Consider the following 27,746-nt stretch of genomic DNA (forward strand, 5'->3'; position numbering starts at 1 on the left):
TCGAGTATAAGCCTAGGGTGGGAAATGCAGCAGCTACCGGTAAATGTCAAAAGTAAAAATAGATACCAATAAAATTCAAATTAATTGAGACATCAGTAAGTTAAGTGTTTTTGAATATCCATATTGAATCAGGAGCCCCATATAATGCTCCATAAAGTTTATGATGGCCCCATAAGATGCTCCATATTAAAATATGCCCCATATAATCCTGCATAAAGGTTAATAATGGCCCCATAAGATGCTCCATAAAGATATTTGCCCCATATAGTGCTGCACAAATGTTATGGCCCCATAAGATACTCCATACAGACATTTGCCCCATATAGTGCTGCACAAACGTTATGGTCCCATACAGACACTTGCCCCATATAGTGCTGCACAAACGTTATTACCCCATAAGATGCCCCATACAGACACTTGCCCCATACAGTGCTGCACAAACCTTATTGCCCCATACAGACCCTTGCCCCATATAGAGCTGCGCAAACGTTATGGCCCCATACAGACACTTGCCCCATATAGTGCTGCACAAACGTTATTGCCCCATACAGACACTTGCCCCATAAACTGCTGCACAAACGTTATTGCCCCATAAGATGGTCCATACAGACACTTGCCCCATTTGCTGTTGCGATAAAAAAATCACATACTCACCTCTCCGTCGCTCAGGCCCCTGGCACTTTAAATATTCACCTGACTTCGTTCCGGCGCCGCTCCATCTTCAGCGTCTTCTGCACTGATGTTCAGGCACAGGGCACGCACTAATAATGTCACTGCGCCCTCTGACCTAACCGTAACTGCACAAGACGGTGAAGATGGAGCAGCGCCCAGAACAAGGAGCAGGTGAATATCGCGCAGCACTCCCCCTCCCCATTATACTCACCTGCTCTTGGCGCGGTCCCTGCTTCCCGGCGCCGCAGCTTCTCCCTGTACTGAGCGGTCACCGTTACGGCTCATTACAGTAATGAATATGCGGCTCCACCCCTATGGGAGGTGGAACCGCATATTCATTACTGTAATGAGCGATACCATGTGACCGCTCAGTACAGGAAGAAGCTGCCCCAGGGAAGCCAGGGACCTGCAGGGACCGCGCCAGGAGCAGGTGAGTATAATTAGACAGCCCCCGCACCCCCTCCCCTGCCGACCCCTGGGTATGACTCGAGCATAAGCCGAGAGGGGGACTTTCAGACCAAAAAAATGGGCTGAAAATCTCGGCTTATGCTTGAGTATACACGGTAATTGGCAGTTCGCTATTGTTAATAGTATGAGTTTGATTAGCTGGTTCATTATTTTATAATGTATATTTGTTGGTGATTATTACTAAGTTTTTGTGGTAAGTATGTGTTAAGTTCCCGCCGCTGCACAGGGGAATCTTGAACCATCTCCGCAGCGGTCTGCTATTCTCCTCCAGCCGCAGTGGAACCTGCTCAGCAGAGACATCGGTCCCAGCATCTGGCTCAGGCCGGGATCACACATACACGTGATTTGGCCGAGTCTCGCAGGTGAAATCCCTCCTCTGGCACCGGCACTCCGGAGTGGAGCGTGCAGCCGCACAGCAACACATGGAGCTGCACGCTCCGCTCCCAAGTGCCAGCGCCAGAGGAGGGATTTCACCTGCGAGACTCGGCCGTATCTCGCGTATGTGTGATCCCGGCCTCAAGCTGATACTGTGCGCTTGGTTACTGCTGCCTTTCCAGGCTCAGCCCTTGTAGCCAGCACTGATCAGTGGCGAGCAGACGTTCCAGGGACTATGTCCTGCTTTTCCCCTACTGAGCATGCCCATGGGTCGACCTCATTGGAGGTCAGGGGTCACATGCTCATGTCCTGTAGCGGCTCCTATTGGATCACTAGGAAGGTCCTGGAGAGCTACAGCTATAAAAGTGGATGTGTGTGGATGTATGCCTGTTCTGGTGGAAGCTCCGAATCATTCCCATCCTTAGTGTTGATGAATGCTTGCGAATGTTGTATCTGTCTAGTGCCAGTTAGTGCCATCCAGCACCAGGCACAATCTATAGCATCAATCAGCAGCGTTAGCCAGTGCGGCACCGTATGCAACCAGTGCCCTTACCTGTCCCTAGTTAGGGTGGTTAGTGGTGTTCGCCAGAGCGGCGCTGCGTGCACCCAGTGCGCTAAAACTATTTTTAGTTTGCTCCTGACACCACTGTAGCGGTATCGTGCGCAAGAGGTCTTGAGGGACTTTGACCCTGAGTCCTGGGACAGAGTTCTGTGACTCCTTGCTTTCGCTCTCTATGCGGTATCGCGGCCCTGTGACGCAACAGGGTTCGCTTCCTTTATACCGGGTGAAGCTAACCTGTGTGTGCCTTTTCTTAATACCGCCATATAGTCCATAATTACCGAGCAGCAGGTGTCTTCTCTGCATGGTGAACCCCAGACTGCGAACGCATCTTATATCGCCTCTTATTTATATTTGGTGTGTTCCGCCAGTCCTAACAGTATGATATATTATTTGGACACTGAATAATTGTTTTATTCAAGGAGAACCTGTCAGCAGGTTTTTGAACGCTAAACTAATGTTATCTATGTACAGTATATGAAACATTGCTGACTTCCATACCTTTTGCGAGGCAGTGACTCCTGTTACAGCTAGGAGGGTGCTGTTTGTGCTCCAAAGATTGCACACAGAGGTATAATGAGGCCATGCGGGGGTATTGCAGATGCAGGTATGGTTACAATTACAATGGTGAAGCAGTGACTGATTAAAAGCCCTGTAGTATAGGGAGGGGTGTGTCAGTGTTGGTCTTGGAAGCAGACCGAGCAGGAGACTTGTGCAGAGCTCTTTCTGTGTGGAGCAACACAGGGCCAGGCAGAGTCTGAAGCCTGACAAACCAGTGTACACGGTGGTGTAGTTCGCTCACAGCAATTGGTCATGGACTGTCTTCATTTTTCCCGGCAGCGTACCGGAGGACTCGTTTACTTTCTGTTTGTGAGTACGCTGAACAATAAACAAGACTTTATTTTGAACCTTTTCCTGGGTCACTGCCGTCTCACTGCACCAAGGTCATCGCTGCGCTACACTTTGTATTAAAACTCCAGGTCTCTGTTTTCTCATAATGCACTGATGAAGGTATATGCACACATAAGTTTACAAATGTAGGGGACTTGGCCTGTATGGACAGCTTTCCGGCTTTTCCAGCCTCTTTTTCCACTGACCGCCTGCCCCCTGTCTGTGGCTGGTAAGGAGAATTGGTGTGCACATAGTCAGAATTTCATGCTGCCCCCTTGGAATATGTAGTGAGAAGCTTCACCGCACACTTTTATTACACAGACACAATTACTTTATTATCACGTGAATGCAGACGTGCTCAGACTTTTATAGGTGCAGGAATAGAAGCGACATATTACGTATCAACCGTTTCAGACAAGATTACTGGCATGGGAGCAACTGTGTGACAAAGACGCGGGACTGGGTCAGCATTAATAGCTTTCATTAGCAACTTCAGGTCTGCTTGTGTTGTGCTTCAGAAGCCAGTCAGCAAGCCATATCTGTAAGAAAACAAACTGTAAACTTTGGATCATTACTGATTAAATGTTTCATGTGTTAACAGATAGCACATGTCAAATCTGATCAGTCTGTGGTCTTCATTAGAATTACAAAGGGGACATTAAAACAATGGGAATATGGATAACTGTATGTAGGTAAGGAACCTTGGGGGTGGGTCACTGTACATTGTATAATGCATAATGTATAGAGAGCCATCCCCAAGGTTTCTTATTGATGTAATCAATATTCGCATTGTTTTGCTCACTTTTTAATCCTACAGAAATTAAGACCGCCTGATCAGATTTGACACACAAACAATGTGCATGTCACGGTGATTGTATAGAAAAGACCTAAGCATAAAGCATCCATTACTATGAAAAAATCTATTTAAAAATAAAAATCTCATGTCACCTCTTGGGGGATCAAGTTTCCATCTAGCTCCCATTATTCTCCTTTACTGTCATTATGTGGCCTTTTAGAATTTTTGCATACAGTATCAATTTTTTAATGTTTTAACTTCGCAAAGCATCTTCTTTATGGCCTTCTGTACTGAATAACTGAGTGCTTTATTTACTAGCCAACTTAGATTTTCTCTAGGCTTTTTTCAATTATCATATATGCCTGATGTGAAACATTTTGATAATCATATACAGGTCCTTCTCAAAAAATTAGCATATAGTGTTAAATTTCATTATTTACCATAATGTAATGATTACAATTAAACTTTCATATATTATAGATTCATTATCCACCAACTGAAATTTGTCAGGTCTTTTATTGTTTTAATACTGATGATTTTGGCATACAACTCCTGATAACCCAAAAAACCTGTCTCAATAAATTAGCATATTTCACCCATCCAATCAAATAAAAGTGTTTTTTAATAACAAACAAAAAAACCATCAAATAATAATGTTCAGTTATGCACTCAATACTTGGTCGGGAATCCTTTGGCAGAAATGACTGCTTCAATGCGGCGTGGCATGGAGGCAATCAGCCTGTGACACTGCTGAGATGTTATGGAGGCCCAGGATGCTTCAATAGCGGCCTTAAGCTCATCCAGAGTGTTGGGTCTTGCGTCTCTCAACTTTCTCTTCACAATATCCCACAGATTCTCTATGGGGTTCAGGTCAGGAGAGTTGGCAGGCCAATTGAGCACAGTAATACCATAGTCAGTAAACCATTTACCAGTGGTTTTGGCACTGTGAGCAGGTGCCAGGTCGTGCTGAAAAATGAAATCTTCATCTCCATAAAGCATTTCAGCCGATGGAAGCATGAAGTGCTCCAAAATCTCCTGATAGCTAGCTGCATTGACCCTGCCCTTGATGAAACACAGTGGACCAACACCAGCAGCTGACATGGCACCCCACACCATCACTGACTGTGGGTACTTGACACTGGACTTCAGGCATTTTGGCATTTCCTTCTCCCCAGTCTTCCTCCAGACTCTGGCACCTTGATTTCCGAATGACATGCAAAATTTGCTTTCATCAGAAAAAAGTACTTGGGACCACTTAGCAACAGTCCAGTGCTGCTTCTCTGTAGCCCAGGTCAGGCGCCTCTGCCGCTGTTTATGGTTCAAAAGTGGCTTTACCTGGGGAATGCGGCACCTGTAGCCCATTTCCTGCACACGCCTGTGCACGGTGGCTCTGGATGTTTCCACACCAGACTCAGTCCACTGCTTCCTCAGGTTCCCCAAGGTCTGGAATCGGTCCTTCTCCACAATCTTCCTCAGGGTCCGGTCTCCTCTTCTCGTTGTACAGCGTTTTCTGCCACATTGTTTCCTTCCAACAGACTTACCATTGAGGTGCCTTGATACAGCACTCTGGGAACAGCCTATTTGTTGAGAAATTTCTTTCTGGGTCTTACCCTCTTGCTTGAGGGTGTCAATGATGGCCTTCTTGACATCTGTCAGGTCGCTAGTCTTACCCATGATGGGGGTTTTGAGTAATGAACCAGGCAGGGAGTTTATAAAAGCCTCAGGTATCTTTTGCATGTGTTTAGAGTTAATTAGTTGATTCAGAAGATTAGGGTAATAGGTCGTTTAGAGAACCTTTTCTTGATATGCTAATTTATTGAGACAGGTTTTTTGGGTTATCAGGAGTTGTATGCCAAAATCATCAGTATTAAAACAATAAAAGACCTGACAAATTTCAGTTGGTGGATAATGAATCTATAATATATGAAAGTTTAATTGTAATCATTACATTATGGTAAATAATGAAATTTAACACTATATGCTAATTTTTTGAGAAGGACCTGTATTTACTACTGGCGGACATAGTTTAATTTGTGGCATCTGTAACCACTCATTTATGTGACATAGAAAACCATTTTATAGCTAATTAAAACTGACTCTTTCTTATGCATCAATGAACTTAACCATTTTGTGATGACTAGAGTTGAGCGACCTTGACCTTTTTAGAGTTGAGCCGGGTTTCGCGAAACCCGACTATCTCAAAAGTCGGGTCGAGTGAAATCGGCCGATTATGACGTAAAGTCGGGATCGACTGAAACACGAAACCCAATGCAAGTCAATGGGGCAGCATAGTCGGCAGTGAGTGGGGGCCAGGAAAACACCTAGAGTGCCCATTTTAATGTCAAAACCATCCATTCTTCTTAATGAAGCTTGTCAAGCGTAATTTACCTTATAATAATTGGAAGGCATTTGAAATTGGGGTTCATTTGGCTAAAGTTGTGGTGGGTAGGGCTGGTTCAAGTAATTAGTGGGCCCAGGAAATCTGGACCACGTCACGGCAGTGGAGCAGGGAGAGGTAAGTATTTCAACTTTGCAAGTGCTGTGAACCTGAGCAAGCAGGGGGGGCCCACTCGTTGGCATTGGCACTGGCACAGGGCCCCTCAAAGTACAGCGGTGTGTTTGCACGGCGGGGGCGCCTCCCACCGGCAGCAACACTTTTGCGTACTATGAGAGGCCCTGTGCCAGTGACGTCGCCAACTAGTATTCCTCCCCCCACCTGATGAAGGAACCTGCACTTTCATCTGCACCTTCCTGTTTGTCCCCGTGTAAGGTGGTATGGTATGCGGGAAGGGGGACCTGACTTTCAGTAGGGTCACAATCTTGCAGTGTAGCGTGCACGGGAAATGTTGCGTTATGGGTCAATGTACCAGCAGATTCATCTACACTGGCTGGGCAATGGGCAGGATGAGGAGGAAACACAGATATAGGCCCAAAGAATAAAGTGGGCTAAATGCAGTTCAAAATTGGCAACACAGGACTAATCAGGGGGCATTGCAGTGGAGGACAACTGGAATGAGAGGCTGACACAGAGAGTAGGCCCAAATCAGTAAGTAGTCGAAATGCAGTTCAAAATTGGCAACAGTAGTAAACAGGCGGCACAGCTTTGTTCAGTGGAGGAGAACAGCAAGGAGTGGCAGACACCGATAGTAGGCCCCAACCCAACTAGTAGGCCAAATGCAGTCTAACATTAACAACTACTTAACGAGCGCCTGAAAACGGAATTTCAGGACAGGAAACCAGCAGAACAGCAAGGAGTGGCAGACACCGATAGTAGGCCCCAAACCAACTAGTACGCCAAATGCAGTTGTCCGTTTAACCACAATTTAATGAGAGCCTGAAGATAGAAGTTCAGGAAAGGCAACCTGGAGAACACCTTGGAGTGGAACACACCATCTCTCTACACCCCATACCCAATTTGTAGGTCTAATGCAGCGTAGTTTCCAACAACTACTAAACGAGAGCATGATGATCGAAGCATTGGCGAGGAAACCTGGGGAACACCTTGGAGTGGAACACACCATCTCTCTACACCCTATACCCAATTTGTAGGCCTAATGCAGCGTAGTTTCCAACAACTACTAAACGAGAGCCGGAAGATCGAAGCTCAGGAAAGGCAACCTGGAGAACACCTTGGAGTGGAACACACCATCTCTCTACACCCCATACCCAATTTGTAGGCCTAATGCAGTGTAGTTTCCAAGAACTACTAAACGAGAGCCGGAAGATCGAAGCTCAGGAAAGGCAACCTGGAGAACACCTTGGAGTGGAAAACACCATCTCTCTACACCCCATACCCAATTTGTAGGCCCAATGCAGCGTAGTTTCCAACAACTACTAAACGAGAGCATGATGATCGAAGCATTGGCGAGGAAACCTGGGGAACACCTTGGAGTGGAACACACCATCTCTCTACACCCCATACCCAATTTGTAGGCCTAATGCAGCGTAGTTTCCAACAACTACTAAACGAGAGCCGGAAGATCGAAGCTCAGGAAAGGCAACCTAGGGAACACCTTGGAGTGGAACACACCATCTCTCTACACCCCATACCCAATTTGTAGGCCTAATGCAGCGTAGTTTCCAACAACTACTAAACGAGAGCATGATGATCGAAGCATTGGCGAGGAAACCTGGGGAACACCTTGGAGTGGAACACACCATCTCTCTACACCCCATACCCAATTTGTAGGCCTAATGCAGCGTAGTTTCCAACAACTACTAAACGAGAGCCGGAAGATCGAAGCTCAGGAAAGGCAACCTGGGGAACACCTTGGAGTGGAACACACCATCTCTCTACACCCCATACCCAATTTGTAGGCCTAATGCAGCGAAGTTTCCAACAACTACTAAACGAGAGCCGGAAGATCGAAGCTCAGGAAAGGCAACCTGGAGAACACCTTGGAGTGGAACACACCATCTCTCTACACCCCATACCCAATTTGTAGGCCTAATGCAGCGTAGTTTCCAACAACTACTAAACGAGAGCATGATGATCGAAGCATTGGCGAGGAAACCTGGGGAACACCTTGGAGTGGAACACACCATCTCTCTACAGTGGAACACACCATCTCTCTACACCCCTTACCCAATTTGTAGGCCTAATGCAGCGTAGTTTCCAACAACTACTAAACGAGAGCCGGAAGATCGAAGCTCAGGAAAGGCAACCTGGAGAACACCTTGGAGTCAGTGGCGTAGGAAGGGGGGTGCGGGGGGGGCGGTCCGCCCCGGGCGGCACAATGCTGGGGGCGGCCGGCGCTGCAGGAGAAGAAGATGAAAAAACCAGGGGCCAGCTCCCCCCACCCCCGGGTCCCGCCCCCGCCCCCGCCCCCCGCTCTATACTCACCTCTCCTGGTTCCTGCGGCGCCGGCAGCTGCAGCGTCCTCTGACTCTGCGACGTCTCAGAGCAGAGGGCGCGATGACGTCACTACTGTGCGCGCCGCTCTGCCTCTCTGTCCTGAGCGTCGCAGAGCCGGAGAGACGCTGACTGCACCGGACCTGCGCTGGGAACGGGAGAGGTGAGGATTTTACTTTTTTTTTTTTTTCTTTATGTCTGACTGTCTGGGGCTGGGGCAATGCTGGACACACTGGGGCAATACTGGAGACCATGGGGCAGATTGCTGGACACACTGGGGCAGTACTGGAGACCATGGGGCAGAATGCTGGACACACTGGGGCAATACTGGAGACCATGGGGCAGATTGCTGGACACACTGGGGCAATACTGGAGACCATGGGGCAGAATGCTGGACATACTGGGGCAATACTGGAGACCATGGGGAAGATTGCTGGACACACCGGGGCAATACTGGAGACCATGGGGCAGAATGCTGGACACACTGGGGCAATACTGGAGACCATGGGGCAGAATGCTGGACATACTGGGGCAATACTGGAGACCATGGGGAAGATTGCTGGACACACCGGGGCAATACTGGAGACCATGGGGCAGAATGCTGGACACACTGGTGCAATACAGGAGACCATGGGGCAGATTGCTGGACACAATGGGGCAATACTGGAGACCCTGGGGCAGATTTCTGGACATACTGGGGCAATACTGGAGACCATGGGGCAGATTGCTGGACACACCGGGGCAATACTGGAGACCATGGGGCAGAATGCTGGACACACTGGGGCAATACAGGAGACCATGGGGCAGATTGCTGGACACACTGGGGCAATACTGGAGACCCTGGGGCAGATTGCTGGACACACTGGGGCAATACTGGAGACCCTGGGGCAGATTTCTGGACACATTGAGGCAATGCTGGAGACCCTGGGGCAGATTGCTGGACACACTGGGGCAATACTGGAGACCCTGGGGCAGATTTCTGGACACATTGAGGCAATGCTGGAGACCCTGGGGCAGACTTCTGGACACACTGGGGCAATGCTGGACACTGGGGCAGATTGCTGGACACACTGGGGGTAATATACTGGACACACTGGGGCAATGCTGGACACTGGGGGTAACATGCTGGACACACTGGGGCAGACTGCTGGACACACTGGGGAAAGGCTGGACACTGGGGCAGATTGCTGGACACACTGAGGGCAGATTGCTGGACACACTGGGGGTAATATGCTGGACATACTGGGGCAGATTGCTGGACACACTGGGGGTAATATGCTGGACACACTGGGGCAGATTGCTGGACAACATGGGGGTAATATGATGGACACACTGGGGCAGATTGCTGGACAACATGGGGGTAATATGCTGGACACACTGGGGGCAGGACTTGAGGCATGGGCAGAATGTAGATACGGGGCATGATTGGAGACACGGGGCAGGATTGGATCATGGGGCAGGACGGATACGATGGAGGCTGGTGGGGCAGGATGGGGAGATCATATGGGGTAGAATGGATACTCATGAGGGCAGGATACGACAACATATGGCTGGAGCCAGGAATGAGATAAACGGGGCCAGGGTGGGGAATATTATTACCATAGGGGATAATTAAGGGATATTGTTACTGCAGTGATGTATTTATTTTATTTTTTGAGTATACTGTTTTAAATGGGGGGGCGGTCCTGTTACTGTGCAGAGTGACACTATATCACCTTTTTTTCTTCATGTGGTGTAATGTAGAAGTTGTGAAAAATTAAGTAATGTGTTCTGCAAGCGGAGCTCGAGATAACTGTGTTATTTCCTGCAGAAACGAGTCCTGGCTGGAAGGAATGATGGCGGTCTGTGCTGGATGAAAGATGAAGGACTTCACCTAGAGACGTCACTGGTGAGTCAGTGTTACCTATACACTGACACTATACACTGTATACTATATAGAGGTCCTGTGTATAATGTCACCAGTGATCTCTGTATTACCTCTACACAGACACTGCATACTAAGTACAGATCTCCTGTGAATACTGGCACTTATGGTGATAGTATTGTGGTTTTTTTTTTATTACTGATCAGTATTGTAGTATTCAGTCACTATGTGGTGGTAATATGTGGTCTGGAAATGGTGCGGTGGTATTTGTCCCTTGTATGTAGTATTATTCGGTCACTATGTGGCCTGGTCATGGTGTGGTGGTATTAAGTCACAGGTGTGGCATGTGGGGGTGACACCATTAGGCCCAGTTTAAGTTCTACAAAACAGGAAAACCATTTTTGGTAACCTTTGTGTGTATTGAGCTGGGGGGGGCGCCAAACTCGGGATCAGCCCCGGGCGGCAAAAGCTCTAGCTACGCCTCTGCTTGGAGTGGAACACACCATCTCTCTACACCCCATACCCAATTTGTAGGCCTAATGCAGCGTAGTTTCCAACAACTACTAAACGAGAGCCGGAAGATCGAAGCTCAGGAAAGGCAACCTGGAGAACACCTTGGAGTGGAACACACCATCTCTCTACACCCCATACCCAATTTGTAGGCCCAATGCAGCGTAGTTTCCAACAACTACTAAACGAGAGCATGATGATCGAAGCATTGGCGAGGAAACCTGGGGAACACCTTGGAGTGGAACACACCATCTCTCTACACCCCATACCCAATTTGTAGGCCTAATGCAGCGTAGTTTCCAACAACTACTAAACGAGAGCATGATGATCGAAGCATTGGCGAGGAAACCTGGGGAACACCTTGGAGTGGAACACACCATCTCTCTACAGTGGAACACACCATCTCTCTACACCCCATACCAGAGGCGTAGCTAGAGCTTTTGCCGCCCGGGGCTGTTCCCGAGTTTGGCGCCCCCCCCCCCCCCCCCGGCTCAATACACACAAAGGTTACCAAAAACGGTTTTCCTGTTTTGTAGAACTTAAACTGGGCCTAATGGTGTCACCCCCACATGCCACACCTGTGACTTAATACCACCACACCATGACCAGGCCACATAGTGACCGAATAATACTACATACAAGGGACAAATACCACAACACCATTTCCAGACCACATATTACCACCACATAGTGACTGAATACTACAATACTGATCAGTAATAAAAAAAAACCCACAATACTATCACCATAAGTGCCAGTATTCACAGGAGATCTGTACTTAGTATGCAGTGTCTGTGTAGAGGTAATACAGAGATCACTGGTGACATTATACACAGGACCTCTATATAGTATACAGTGTATAGTGTCAGTGTATATGTAACACTGACTCACCAGTGACGTCTCTAGGTGAAGTCCTTCATCTTTCATCCAGCACAGACAGCCATCATTCCTTCCAGCCAGGACTCGTTTCTGCAGGAAATAACACAGTTATCTCGAGCTCCGCTTGCAGAACACATTACTTAATTTTTCACAACTTCTACATTACATCACATGAAGAAAAAAAGGTGATATAGTGTCACTCTGCACAGTAACAGGACCGCCCCCCCATTTAAAACAGTATACTCAAAAAATAAAATAAATACATCACTGCAGTAATAATATCCCTTAATTAGCCCCTATGGTAATAATATTCCCCACCCTGGCCCCGTTTCTCATTCCTGGCTCCAGCCATATGTTCTCGCATCCTGCCCTCATGAGTATCCATTCTACCCCATATGATCTCCACATCCTGCCCCACCAGCCTCCATCGTATCCGTCCTGCCCCATGATCCAATCCTGCCCCGTGTCTCCAATCATGCCCCGTATCTACATTCTGCCCATGCCTCAAGTCCTGCCCCCAGTGTGTCCAGCAATCTGCCCCAGTGTATCCAGCATATTACCCCCATGTTGTCCAGCAATCTGCCCCAGTGTGTCCAGCATATTACCCCCAGTGTGTCCAGCAATCTGCCCCAGTATGTCCAGCACTGCCCCCAGTGTGTCCAGCAATCTGCCCCAGTGTCCAGCCTTTCCCCAGTGTGTCCAGCAGTCTGCCCCAGTGTGTCCAGCATATTACCCCCAGTGTCCAGCATATTACCCCCAGTGTGTCCAGCAATCTGCCCCAGTGTCCAGCATTGCCCCAGTGTGTCCAGAAGTCTGCCCCAGGGTCTCCAGCATTGCCTCAATGTGTCCAGAAATCTGCCCCAGGGTCTCCAGTATTGCCCCAGTGTGTCCAGCAATCTGCCCCATGGTCTCCAGTATTGCCCCGGTGTATCCAGCAATCTGCCCCATGGTCTCCTGTATTGCCCCAGTGTGTCCAGCATTCTGCCCCATGGTCTCCAGTATTGCCCCGGTGTGTCCAGCAATCTGCCCCATGGTCTCCAGTATTGCCCCAGTATGTCCAGAAGTCTGCCCAGGGTCTCCAGCATTGCCTCAATGTGTCCTGAAATCTGCCCCATGGTCTCCAGTATTCAGTGTGTCCAGCAATCTGCCCCATAGTCTCCTGTATTGCCCCAGTGTGTCCAGCATTCTGCCCCATGGTCTCCAGTATTTCCCCAGTGTGTCCAGCATTCTGCCCCATGGTCTCCAGTATTGCCCCAGTGTGTCCAGCAATCTGCCCCATGGTCTCCTGTATTGCCCCAGTGTGTCCAGCATTCTGCCACATGGTCTCCAGTATTGCCCCGGTGTGTCCAGCAATCTGCCCCATGGTCTCCAGTATTGCCCCAGTATGTCCAGAAGTCTGCCCAGGGTCTCCAGCATTGCCTCAATGTGTCCTGAAATCTGCCCCATGGTCTCCAGTATTCAGTGTGTCCAGCAATCTGCCCCATAGTCTCCTGTATTGCCCCAGTGTGTCCAGCATTCTGCCCCATGGTCGCCAGTATTTCCCCAGTGTGTCCAGCATTCTGCCCCATGATCTCCAGTATTGCCCCAGTGTGTCCAGCATTCTGCCCCATGGTCTCCAGTATTGCCCCAGTGTGTCCAGCAATCTGCCCCATGGTCTCCTGTATTGCCCCAGTGTGTCCAGCATTCTGCCACATGGTCTCCTGTATTGCCCCAGTGTGTCCAGCATTCTGCCCCATGGTCTCCTGTATTGCCCCAGTGTGTCCAGCATTCTGCCACATGGTCTCCTGTATTGCCCCAGTGTGTCCAGCATTCTGCCCCATGGTCTCCTGTATTGCCCCAGTGTGTCCAGCATTCTGCCACATGGTCTCCAGTATTGCCCCAGTGTGTCCAGCATTGCCCCAGCCCCAGACAGTCAGACATAAAGAAAAAAAAAAAAAAGTAAAATCCTCACCTCTCCCGTTCCTAGCGCAGGTCCGGTGCAGTCAGCGTCTCTCCGGCTCTGCGACGCTCAGGACAGAGAGGCAGAGCGGCGCGCACAGTAGTGACGTCATCGCGCCCTCTGCTCTGAGACGTCGCAGAGTCAGAGGACGCTGCAGCTGCCGGCGCCGCAGGAACCAGGAGAGGTGAGTATAGAGCGGGGGGCGGAGTCCGGTGGTGGGGGGAGCTGGCCCTGGTCGTGGCGGCGGACGGCGCCGCCCGAAGATTTAAAGGGGCGTCTTTTTTTTTTTTTTTTTTTTCTTCTCCTGCAGCGCCGGCCGCCCCCCGCATTGTGCCGCCCGGGGCGGACCGCCCCCCCCGCACCCACCTTCCTACGCCACTGCCCCATACCCAATTTGTAGGCCTAATGCAGCGTAGTTTCCAACAACTACTAAACGAGAGCCGGAAGATCGAAGCTCAGGAAAGGCAACCTGGAGAACACCTTGGAGTGGAACACACCATCTCTCTACACCCCATACCCAATTTGTAGGCCTAATGCAGCGTAGTTTCCAACAACTACTAAACGAGAGCCGGAAGATCGAAGCTCAGGAAAGGCAACCTGGGGAACACCTTGGAGTGTAACAAACCCTCTCTCTACACCACGGAAGGGCTGATTCTTAGGAAGGAAGGCTGTCGGAAAGAAGCAGGGCGCGTCCGAGGGTGATTATATTCTTATTAGGTATATACTCACCCTCGGACGCGCCCTGCTTCTTTATTTGTAATGAATGTTTATTTGCAATGTGGTTTTGACTTACTCTATTTTTTTGGTAAATAATGATTTTATTATTTTCATTGTTTTGCATCTTCTTGGCAATAATATAAAGAAGAAGCAACAGGACAACACTCGGTGGATGCCATATCTGTGTTTAAAATTGAAAAAACCTTTCAGTTAACTACTTGCAGGAGAAAGTTATTGTAGCTGGTGGCCATTTTTAGTACTGTACCAGATTTTTGTTGTATGTGTTTGTTTTTAATGTTAAAATGTCTGCATTTGATATCTCTCCAGTATTTTCTTTTTTATAAGCAAAATACTTATTTTTATATTTTCTGATGTTGGTTCCAGGGGTACACGGGCAGCAGTGGTGTGGTCAGTGGAGGCCTAGTGGAAGGAGTGACCGCAGACAGGCATCGAAAGCCTAAAATAATAACACATGGCTGTAGGCAATTTTAAATTGGTTCCAGGGGTACACGGGCAGCAGTGGTGTGGTCAGTGGAGGCCTAGTGGAAGGAGTGACCGCAGACAGGCATCGAAGGCCTAAAATAATAACACATGGCTGTAGGCAATTTTAAATTGGTTCCAGGGGTACACGGGCAGCAGTGGTGTGGTCAGTGGAGGCCTAGTGGAAGGAGTGACCGCAGACAGGCATCGAAGGCCTAAAATAATAACACATGGCTGTAGGCAATTTTAAATTGGTTCCAGGGGTACACGGGCAGCAGTGGTGTGGTCAGTGGAGGCCTAGTGGAAGGAGTGACCGCAGACAGGCATCGAAGGCCTAAAAAAATAACACATGGCTGTAGGCAATTTTAAATTGGTTCCAGGGGTACACGGGCAGCAGTGGTGTGGTCAGTGGAGGCCTAGTGGAAGGAGTGACCGCAGACAGGCATCGAAGGCCTAAAATAATAACACATGGCTGTAGGCAATTTTAAATTGGTTCCAGGGGTACACGGGCAGCAGTGGTGTGGTCAGTGGAGGCCTAGTGGAAGGAGTGACCGCAGACAGGCATCGAAGGCCTAAAATAATAACACATGGCTGTAGGCAATTTTAAATTGGTTCCAGGGGTACACGGGCAGCAGTGGTGTGGTCAGTGGAGGCCTAGTGGAAGGAGTGACCGCAGACAGGCATCGAAGGCCTAAAATAATAACACATGGCTGTAGGCAATTTTAAATTGGTTCCAGGGGTACACGGGCAGCAGTGGTGTGGTCAGTGGAGGCCTAGTGGAAGGAGTGACCGCAGACAGGCATCGAAGGCCTAAAATAATAACACATGGCTGTAGGCAATTTTAAATTGGTTCCAGGGGTACACGGGCAGCAGTGGTGTGGTCAGTGGAGGCCTAGTGGAAGGAGTGACCGCAGACAGGCATCGAAGGCCTAAAATAATAACACATGGCTGTAGGCAATTTTAAATTGGTTCCAGGGGTACACGGGCAGCAGTGGTGTGGTCAGTGGAGGCCTAGTGGAAGGAGTGACCGCAGACAGGCATCGAAGGCCTAAAATAATAACACATGACTGTAGGCAATTTTAAATTGGTTCCAGGGGTACACGGGCAGCAGTGGTGTGGTCAGTGGAGGCCTAGTGGAAGGAGTGACCGCAGACAGGCATCGAAGGCCTAAAATAATAACACATGGCTGTAGGCAATTTTAAATTGGTTCCAGGGGTACACGGGCAGCAGTGGTGTGGTCAGTGGAGGCCTAGTGGAAGGAGTGACCGCAGACAGGCATCGAAGGCCTAAAATAATAACACATGGCTGTAGGCAATTTTAAATTGGTTCCAGGGGTACACGGGCAGCAGTGGTGTGGTCAGTGGAGGCCTAGTGGAAGGAGTGACCGCAGACAGGCATCGAAGGCCTAACATAATAACACATGGCTGTAGGCAATTTTAAATTGGTTCCAGGGGTACACGGGCAGCAGTGGTGTGGTCAGTGGAGGCCTAGTGGAAGGAGTGACCGCAGACAGGCATCGAAGGCCTAAAATAATAACACATGGCTGTAGGCAATTTTAAATTGGTTCCAGGGGTACACGGGCAGCAGTGGTGTGGTCAGTGGAGGCCTAGTGGAAGGAGTGACCGCAGACAGGCATCGAAGGCCTAAAATAATAACACATGGCTGTAGGCAATTTTAAATTGGTTCCAGGGGTACACGGGCAGCAGTGGTGTGGTCAGTGGAGGCCTAGTGGAAGGAGTGACCGCAGACAGGCATCGAAGGCCTAAAATAATAACACATGGCTGTAGGCAATTTTAAATTGCTTACAGGGGTACACGGGCAGCAGTGGTGTGGTCAGTGGAGGCCTAGTGGAAGGAGTGACCACAGACAGGCATCGAAGGCCTAACATAACAAAAATGTCAATACAATGGTATTGTCAGTGGCAGGCATTGAAGGATGTCAGCGCATAGACTAAACATTGGTGGAGCTGTGAGATAATTTTGCAAGTGGTAGAGCACTGTTTGAGCTGGGGGGGGGGAACTGTCTTGTGGCCGGCGGTACAGGCCCAGGGCCCCTCATATTACAACGGTGTGTCTGACGTTGGGTGCGCACCACCACCGCCAGAGACACTTTATTGTACTAGGAGAGACCCAGTGGCAGTGCCGTCGACCAAAAGCGGGCACACCCACCTCTTCAGACAAACTGCACTCTCACGGGTGCTGTCGCCAAGTGTCGATACCACGGCCCCGTGTGGGGAGTTTGGCCATTTAGTGAGGTGTAAACATGGGAATGACGGTTGAGGGAGAACATCGATAAGGGATGAAAAATAGTTTGTAACCATACTGGACAAATGTTGTCTCCTGTCACTTTGAATTGATGCTGCAGTACCTGTCCTGTCTGCGGTCATAGCAAAATCACTCCACAACCTGGTCAGAAAACCCCTCTGGCCAACGCCACTTCTGATTTCTGCCCCTCTAACTCCTCTGGTCTGCTGGCCCCTGCAGCTCGTGTGAGAACGATCACGGGCGCTGTGTGCAGGGAATGCCAGAAGCAAACGGTCAACAAGAGTTGATTGTTTGGTTGCTAATATTAGTTCCAAGTTCTCATGTGGCATTATATTTTGCAATTTGCCTTTATAGCGAGGATCAAGGAGGCAGGCCAACCAGTAATCGTCATCATTCATCATTTTAGTTATGCGTGTGTCCCTTTTGAGGATACGTAAGGCATAATCCGCCATGTGGGCCAAAGTTCCAGTTCTCAAATCTGCGGTTGTGCTTGGTTGAGGGGCAGTTTCAGGCAAATCCACGTCACTTGTGTCCCTCCAAAAACCAGAACCCGGCCTTGCCGCGCCACCAATTTCCAGTGGCCCCGGAAAAGCTTCCTCATTAAAAATATAATCATCCCCATCATCCTCCTCGTCCTCCTCCTCCTCTTCGCCCGCTAACTCGTCCTGTACACTGCCCTGGCCAGACAATGGCTGACTGTCATCAAGGCTTTCCTCTTCCTCAGCTGCAGACGCCTGATCCTTTATGTGCGTCAAACTTTGCATCAGCAGACGCATTAGGGGGATGCTCATGCTTATTATGGCGTTGTCTGCACTAACCAGCCGTGTGCATTCCTCAAAACACTGAAGGACTTGACACATGTCTTGAATCTTCGACCACTGCACACCTGACAACTCCATGTCTGCCATCCTACTGCCTGCCCGTGTATGTGTATCCTCCCACAAAAACATAACAGCCCGCCTCTGTTCGCACAGTCTCTGAAGCATGTGCAGTGTTGAGTTCCACCTTGTTAGGCGATGCTGGGGAAGGTTCAAAGAACGCTGATAGGTCTGCATACGGCTGGAGTGTACGGGCGAACGGCGGATATGTGAGCAAAGTCCACGCACTTTGAGGAGCGACTGCGGTCTGTGGACGAGCTCTCGCTTCTGCAGGAGAACGAAGAGGAGGAGGAGGGGGTGCGAACGGCTACAGCCAATTGTTTCCTAGACCGTGGGCTAGGCAGAACTGTCCCAAACTTGCTGTTCCCTGTGGACCCTGCATCCAACACATTTACCCAGTGTGCCGTGATGGACACGTAACGTCCCTGGCCATGCCTACTGGTCCATGCATCTGTTGTCAGGTGCACCTTTGTGCTCACAGATTGCCTGAGTGCATGGACGATGCGCTCTTTAACATGCTGGTGGAGGGCTGGGATGGCTTTTCTGGAAAAAAAGTGTCAACTGGGTAGCTCGTAGCGTGGTACAGCGTAGTCCATCAGGGCTTTGAAAGCTTCGCTTTCAACTAACCGGTAGGGCATCATCTCTAACGAGATTAGTCTAGCTATGTGTGCGTTCAAACCCTGTGTACGCGGATGCGAGGCTAAGTACTTCCTTTTTCTAACCATAGTCTCATGTAGGGTGAGCTGGACTGGAGAGCTGGAGATCGTGGAACTAGCGGGGGTGCCGGTGGACATGGCAGACTGAGAGACGGTGGGAGATGGTATTGTTGCCGCCGGTGCCCTAGATGCAGTGTTTCCTACTACGAAACTGGTGATTCCCTGACCCTGACTGCTTTGGCCTGGCAAAGAAACCTGCACAGATACTGCAGGTGGTGCGGAAAATGGTGGCCCTACACTGCCGGAAGGGATGTTGCGTTGCTGACTAGCTTCATTGGCCGAGGGTGCTACAACCTTAAGGGACGTTTGGTAGTTAGTCCAGGCTTGCAAATGCATGATGGTTAAATGTTTATGCATGCAACTTGTATTGAGACTTTTCAGATTCTGTCCTCTGCTTAAGGTAGTTGAACATTTTTGACAGATGACTTTGCGCTGATCAATTGGATGTTGTTTAAAAAAATGCCAGACTGCACTCTTTCTAGCATCGGATACCTTTTCAGGCATTGCAGACTGAGCTTTAATCGGATGGCCACGCTGTCCTCCAACAGGTTTTGGCTTTGCCACGCGTTTTGGGCAAGATACGGGCCCGGCAGATGGAACCTGTTGCGATGTTGATGCCTGCTGCGGCCCCTCCTCCTCCGCTTCAGAACTGCTGCCGCCTGCACCCTGTTCCCCCAATGGCTGTCAATCGGGGTCAAGAACTGGGTCATCTATTACCTCTTCTTGTAGCTCGTGTGCAACTTCGTCTGTCACTGTGTCGGTCGGTGGTATAGCGTTCGTGATGGGGCAACATAGTCTCATCAGGGTCTGATTCTTGATCATTACCCTGCGAGGGCAATGTTGTGGTCTGAGTCAAAGGACCAGCATAGTAGTCTGGCTGTGGCTGTGCATCAGTGCACTCCATGTCAGATTCAACTTGTAATGGGCATGGACTGTTAACTGCTTCACTTTCTAAGCCAGGGACGGTATGTGTAAAGAGCTCCATGGAGTAACCCGTTGTGTCGCCTGCTGCATTTTTCTCTGTTGTTGTTTTTGCTGAAGAGGACAAGGAAGCGACTTGTCCCTGACCGTGAACATCCACTAACGACACGCTGCTTTGACATTTACCAGTTTCACGAGAGGAGGCAAAAGAGCTAGAGGCTGAGTCAGCAAGATAAGCCAAAACTTGCTCTTGCTGCTCCGGCTTTAAAAGCGGTTTTCCTACTCCCAGAAAAGGGAGCGTTCGAGGCCTTGTGTAGCCTGACGACGAACCTGGCTCCACAGCTCCAGACTTAGGTGCAATATTTTTTTTCCCACGACCAGCTGATGCTCCACCACTACCACTACCCTCATTACCAGCTGACAATGAACGCCCCCGGCCACGACCTCTTCCACCATACTTCCTCATTGTTTTAAAAACGTAAACAAACTAACGGTATTTGTTGCTGTCACACAAATTACACGGTGAGCTATAACTTCAGTATGATTTAGCTACCCCTTTACAGGTGAGTGAGAACACAACGAAAATCAGGCACAATGTTACACACTCTGTTGTTGGTGGCAACAAATGAGAGAGATGCCACACACGCAGGACTGTCACTGAAGCACAAATGTAAATATTAATCTCCCACTGATTTGATTTTTTTTTTTTTTTTCAGGGAGACTTTAGGAAAAAAAAATAATAGAATAAAATGATTTTTTCAGGAAGAATTTAGAAACCAAATAAAATAAAATGATTTTTTCAGGGAGAATTTAGAAAACAAATAAAACAAAAAAAGGCTTTCTATGGCCCACTGAGTGAGAGATGACGCACACAGGAGTCAGGAGTGGCACACAAGCCCAGAGGCCAATATTTATCTCCCACTGATTGATGTAGTGATTTTTTCAGGTAGATTTTGGAACCCAAATCAAGCTAAAAAAATAATAGGCTTTCTATGGCCCACAATTGGAGAGAGAGAGAGAGATGGCACACCCAGGAGTCAAGACTGGCACACAAGCAGAAAGGGCAATATTAATCTCCCACTGATTTTTTTTTTTTTTCAGGGAGACTTTAGGAAAAAAAAATAATAGAATAAAATGATTTTTTCAGGAAGAATTTAGAAACCAAATAAAATAAAATGATTTTTTCAGGGAGAATTTAGAAAACAAATAAAACAAAAAAAGGCTTTCTATGGCCCACTGAGTGAGAGATGACGCACACAGGAGTCAGGAGTGGCACACAAGCCCAGAGGCCAATATTTATCTCCCACTTTTTTTTTTTTTGTTCCAGGGAAAATTTATAAACCCAATAAAAAAAATAATAAATAGGCTTTCTATGGCCCACTATCTGAGAGACAGAGAGAGATGGCACGCTTAGGACTGGCACACAAGCCCAAAGGCCAATATTAATCTCCCTTTTTTTTTTAAGGGAGAATTTATAAAACCAAAAAAAAAAAAATAAATAGGCTTTCTATGGCCCACTATTTGTGAGAGAGATGGCACGCTCAGGACTGGCACACAAGCCCAGAGGTCAATATTAATCTCCCACTTTTTTTTTTTTCCAGGGAAAATTTATAAACCCAATAAAAAAAAAAAAAATAAATAGGCTTTCTATGGCCCACTATCTGAGAGAGAGAGATGGTACGCTTAGGACTGGCACACAAGCCCAAAGGCCAATATTAATCTCCCACTGATTGATTTATTGATTTTTTCAGGTAGAATTTAGAACCCAAATAAAGCAAAAAAAAAAAAAAATGGGCTTTCTATGGCCCACTGAGTGAGTGATGATGCACACAGGAGTCAGGAGTGGCACACAAGCCCTGAGGCCAATATTTTTCTCCCACTGATTGATGTAGTGATTTTTTCAGGTACATTTTAGAACCTAAATCAAGCAAAAAAATAAATAGGCTTTCTATGGCCCACTATTTGTGAGAGAGATGGCACGCTCAGGACTGGCACACAAGCCCAGAGGCCAATATTAATCTCCCACTTTTTTTTTTTTTGGTTCCAGGGAAAATTTATAAACCCAATAAAAAAATAAATAAATAGGCTTTCTATGGCCCACTATCTGAGAGAGAGAGATGGCACGCTTAGGACTGGCACACAAGCCCAAAGGCCAATATTAATCTCCCACTGATTGATTTATTGATTTTTTCAGGTAGAATTTAGAACCCAAATAAAGCAAAAAAAAAAAAAAAAAAGGGCTTTCTATGGCCCACTGAGTGAGTGATGATGCACACAGGAGTCAGGAGTGGCACACAAGCCCTGAGGCCAATATTTTTCTCCCACTGATTGATGTAGTGATTTTTTCAGGTAGATTTTATAACCCAAATCAAGCAAAAAAATAAATAGGCTTTCTATGGCCCACTGAGTGAGAGATGACACAGACAGGGATGGCACTCTAGCAGAAATGTCAATCTTAATCTCCCACAAAAAAAAAAAAAACAGGGAGTGTCCTTCAATTACTATCTCCCTGCAGTAATCTCAGCCAGGTATGGCAGGCAGCAATAAGGAGTGGACTGATGCACAAATTAAATAAAAAGTGTGTACAAACAAAAAAGATAGCTGTGCAGAAAGGAAGGAACAAGAGGATTTGTGCTTTGAAAAAAGCAGTTGGTTTGCACAGCGGCGTACACACAGCAATGCAGCTATCAGGGAGCCTTCTAGGGCAGCCCAATGAGCTACAGCGCTGAGGGAAAAAAAAAAAAAAATGTAGCTTCCACTGTCCCTGCACACCGAAGGTGGTGTTGGGCAGTGGAAATCACTACAGCACAAGCGGTTTGGTGGTTAATGGACCCTGCCTAACGCTATCCCTGCTTCTGACGAAGCGGCAGCAACCTCTCCCTAAGCTCAGATCAGCAGCAGTAACATGGCGGTCGGCGGGAACTCCCCTTTATAGCCCCTGTGACGCCGCAGACAGCAAGCCAATCATTGCAATGCCCTTCTCTAAGATGGTGGGGACCAGGACCTATGTCATCACGCTGCCCACACTCTGCGTTTACCTTCATTGGCTGAGAAATGGCGCTTTTCGCGTCATTGAAACGCGACTTTGGCGCGAAAGTCGCGTACCGCATGGCCGACCCCGCACAGGGGTCGGATCGGGTTTCATGAAACCCGACTTTGCCAAAAGTCGGCGACTTTTGAAAATGAACGACCCGTTTCGCTCAACCCTAGTGATGACTTTTCGAATTGTGTGCGCTGTTTAAATATGAAAACATGAAATCTAATAAAATGGAACAAAGAAGAGTGTACTTTCTATTTTTCCAATAAACTTGAAATCTGCTTTATTTTGCCTTATAAACACAGATTTGAATCATTACCACAATAGTGAATATAGAAAGTCTACAAACCTCTGTTAAAATGCCAGGTTTTTGTCATGTAAAATAAATACCAAGAAGAATTATTTCAAAACTTCTCCCACCTCACGTTTTAAGTGACTTTGATGTAACAAACAAATACAAAAAAAGTGACACAATTTTAAAAACTTCACCCCTTAAAGTGCTCAAAACCAAATTCAAAAAGGTTATTAACCATTTTGATGCTTGACAGGAATTAAAGCAATGTGGAAGAAACAACACTTTCATTTTTCAAGCAAAAATATCCATTTAGCCCCAAATTTTGCATTTTTACAAGGGAAACAAGAGAAAATGAACCATACAATTTGTTGCGCAATTTGTCCTTAGTACACCGTTATCCAACATATGAAGGAAGACTACTGTTTGAGCACACGGCAGGACTTGTAGGGGAAGGAGCGCCATTTGACATTTGGAGTGCAAAATTGGCTGGAATGGATAGACACCATGTCGGTTTTTCAGAGCTCCTGGTGTCTCTAAACAGGGGAAACTCCCCCACAATTGACCCCATTTTGGAAAATACACCCCTGTAACGTCTGCCTGAGGCCACAGGCTCAAAAGGCTGCCTAGGACAGACTTTGCACAAGACACCCCTTCTGGCAAACTCCAGAGAAATCCCAATACCCTTTAACCCCAGTACAGGGATTTCGTTTTACAACAGGACCCAGTGGAATGCTACCATAGAAGGGCATGCATCCAGAGGTAGGAATGATCACAAAGCAGGGTCAGAGCCGAGAAGTCACGCCAAGGCCAAAATCAGAATCCATAACAATAGTCAGAAACAAGCTAGGGTCAAAACGGGAATACACTAAACCAAATAGGAGCAGAAGATGCACACCTAGCCAGGGAAACATAAGTTATATCTGGCAGCTTCCAGCAGTAAACTGAAAGCCTTTGTAGGGTGTGGTACCCTCCAACTGGAGCAGTGAACTGATATCTTCAGCTGCACAGTACTCACACCCAGATTGCCAGATTGGATGGCACTACAGGTCCCATCCACTGTAACGTTAGTGACTGTATAGAGCTTGCCGTACGGTGCTTCACAGAATTGTATAACATTGAGCCATGAAAATAAAAAATCGAATTTTTCCCACTAAAATATTACTTTAGCCCCATTTTTTTTTTTCATAAGGCTAACAGGAGAAAATGGACCATATAATTTGTTGTGCAATTTCTACTGAGTACACTGATACCCCATATGTGGTGTGAAACTACTGTTTGGGCACACGAAAAAGCTCGGGAAAAAGCGCCAATTAAATTATGGAGCTCAATTTTGGCTTGAATCGATTGCGGGTGCCATGTTACATTGAAGAGGCCATGCCAAAACATCAGACACCCCCACAAGTTACCCCATTTTTGGAAACTACACCTCTTGAGGAATTTATCTAGGGGTGTTGTGAGCATTTTTAACCCTCAGGCAATTCACAAACTTGCATAACATTGGGCTGAGTCAATGTTGCTTTGACCCCAAAATTTCAATTTTCAAAAGGCATAATAGGAGAAAATGAACGGTACAGTTTGTTACGCAATCTTGAGTGCGCCAATACCTCATGTGCGAGAGAAAACTAGTTTTGAGGCACAGTGCAAAGCTCAGAAGGGAAGAAGCACCATATTGTAGTCCAGATTTTGCTGGAATGGTTTAAGGGTGCCATGTCACATTTGCAGAGCCCCTGAGGTGTTAGAACAGCGGAACCCACAGATAAGTGACCTCATTTTACAAACTACACCTCTCAATAAATTCATCTAGGGGTGCAGTGATCATATTGACACCAAAGGTGTGTCACAAAATGTTATTGGGTGGTGAAGAAAAAAACAATTACATTTTTGCCACAAAATTTTTGATTTAGCCCCCGATTTTATATTTTACATGCGCAAGTGGGTAAAAAAAAATAGCATGAAAATTTGTCACACAATTTCTGCTGAACATGGCAATACCCCATATGTGGCTGTACAGTGCTGCTTAGCCACATGGTGAGACTAGGAATGAAAGGAGCGTATTCGTGTCTTGGAGAACAAACATAGTTTGCGGACTTCATATATAGAGCCTCTAAATGCCAGAAGAGCAGAATCCCCTCTCAAGTGACCCCACTTTAGAAATTACACCCTTCCTAAGGTGTTTGACAGAACCAAGCAGCAGTGAATGTTGCCAAGTGAAAGTTGCAAATCTGCTATTGTAGGGCCCAGTATGTTGTAGTGCCCATAAATTGTGTCCATCACGTACTTCTGGAGACATTGACCCCATGGGCTTATCACTACAGAGATGCCAAACATGTGGATGCTAAATGTGGTTTAGGTGCACTGTGGGACATGTGGATCTGGGAGCATAGAATTTGCTAGATTTCTTTGGGGGATGGGAATCATAGCGCTTTTACAGAGCCTTTGCGCTACCAGTAAAGTGGCTTCCCCTTATATTTCCATAGACAGATGACAGACATGAGTGAAGACTTTCTTTTTTGAGTTGACACTTTTGTTGGGAACATTTTACAAATTTTAGATCGCATTTATCTTGTGTTCTATGCGAAGTTTCCATTTAAATCATCTGAATGATTTGATTCAGATGAAACCCCCAATGGGTCCATTCACCATAATGAAGCAGCAGAGTTACTCTGGACTCTTTTCAGCCACATAATTTTCAGAGGTGCACAAAACTGTGGCCCATCGTGCTTTTATGCACATTTAAAAAGATGGACACCACCGGATCACAGACCAGACAGAGTCCAAAGTGTCTCCATCTGCCTCATTATACAGACTCTTCCATCGGGGGTTCTGTCCGAATCACATATTTTAGAGATTTGCATGGAAAAAGCCGGTGTAAGCACTCAGCACAGGAGAAATGTGAGCCGAGCCTTACTGTGATCTTTGGGAGGCAGAATGAACAAATCAACAACAGGTCAAGAATAGGTTTTATTTTTATTTATTTTGTACGCCATTTATTGTGCAGTATAAGTGATTAGACGACTTTATTCTTTGGGTCTGTGCAATTCCATCAATGCAAAAGAGGGGAGAAGCCAGCTCTGCTTATGGTCAGAACGCAATGCATAAAGTGCACATGCACATATTAACATAACATAGTTATTAAGGTTGAAGGAAGACTTTAAGTCTATCTAGTTCAATATTGATTTCTAACTGTATTTCAAAATGAGACATTCAGCAAACAATTGATCAATTCTTTGAGCCACCCTGCCACGTGACGGTATTCTCATAATGGGGCAGTCCTACTCTATGTTTTTTTATATTCGTTGTGCCATAAAGGCCTCCTAAATGTATTAAAAGCAAGACCACATTAAATGCAAGCTGTACCTGAAGCGTTTCTGAATCACTCCCATGGTGCCAGAAAGGGCAAGCGGAGATAAAGGTTGTCTTGGTGGCGGCGAGGTGAGAATCATGCTTCCTTCCTCTGCCCTCTTCCCCCAACCTTGTAAAACAGAAATTTGATTAAGGTCTCCCTCATCTGATGAGTCTTCCATGCCCAGCGCCAGATCCTCCTCCACTTCTTCCTCGGGTCCTGCACCTTCCTCAACAGTTTGGCTGCTACCATGCGCCCTCGGTAATCCCTCTCCCCCACCCTCCAATGCCAGCCACCTTGGTGCTGCCGACCGTCTGGACCTTGGAGATATTATCCCTTCCGCATTCGACTCCTCCTGTTCCTCTTCCTCCTCCTTTTGTCCCATCACCTGACTCTGAATACTGTTTAAGGTGTGCTCCAGCATGTAAATGACCGGAATAGTCATGCTGATAATGGCATCGTCAGCACTAAACATCTTCGTCGCTATTTAAAAGCTGTGCAGAATGGTGCATAGGTCCCTGATCTGAGACTACACCTGCATCCCCACCTCTGGATATCGTTGGCCCAGGCTATACATCAGAACGCATTGCACAAGGGCTCATCGGTGCTGCCACAGTCGCTGCAACATGTGCAGAGTTGAATTCCACCATGTGGGCACATCGCATTTCAGCCGGTGAACTGGCAGGCCCAACGACTTCTGTAGAGATGTAAGTCGTTGAGCTGCGGAATGCGAATGGCGGAAGTGAGCACACAGCGATAGTGGGATAAAAATTGCTGGACAACCAGGTTCAAAACGTGAGCCATGCAAGGCAGGTGTGTGACATTGCCCCGGCGAAGGGCTGCACCCAGGTTTGCAGCATTGTCACACACGGCCTTCCCTGGCTGCAGGTTCAGTGGAGACAACCATTGATGGAACTCAGTCTCCAGAGTTGACCACAACTCCTCAGCTGTGTGACTCACATTTCCCAGACATTTCAAGGTAAACACCGCCTGATGCCGTTGAGCCCTGGTGACAGCATAGTAAGGAGGTGTGCTGGATTCCTTCTGTGCAGTTAGAACGCGGGTGGCATTACCAGACAGGCTTTGGGTGCAGGTGGAGGACCGAGAGGAGGTTCAGGAGGCAGAAGCAGTGGAGGAACTTAGAGATACAGAGGATCAACGTGCAACTCGTGAGGATGGCAAGACTTGGACAGCAGCCGCTTCTCCTGATGTCACCATAGTTACCCAGTGCCCAGTCACCGACATGTAATGCCCCTGTCCATGTCTACTCGTCCAAGTGTCTGTGATGAA

The 27,746-nt window shown here is 47.6% G+C and overlaps 1 protein-coding gene across 3 annotated transcripts in view; it reads right to left on the minus strand.

Annotated features, from left to right (window-relative positions):
• Positions 1–3,279: 3,279 nt before the first annotated feature.
• NME5 (NME/NM23 family member 5) overlaps positions 3,280–27,746 on the minus strand; it is a 212,983-nt gene continuing 188,516 nt past the window's right edge. For all 3 annotated transcript variants that reach the window (XM_069761974.1, XM_069761976.1, XM_069761975.1), the window contains exon 6: positions 3,280–3,504. In XM_069761974.1, coding sequence (XP_069618075.1) covers positions 3,436–3,504 — 69 coding nt within the window. In that variant the 3' untranslated portion in view covers positions 3,280–3,435. The remainder of the gene's footprint in view (positions 3,505–27,746) is intronic.

The sequence above is a fragment of the Ranitomeya imitator genome, chromosome 4 (assembly GCF_032444005.1).
Source record: "Ranitomeya imitator isolate aRanImi1 chromosome 4, aRanImi1.pri, whole genome shotgun sequence".
Taxonomy (NCBI): domain Eukaryota; kingdom Metazoa; phylum Chordata; class Amphibia; order Anura; family Dendrobatidae; genus Ranitomeya; species Ranitomeya imitator.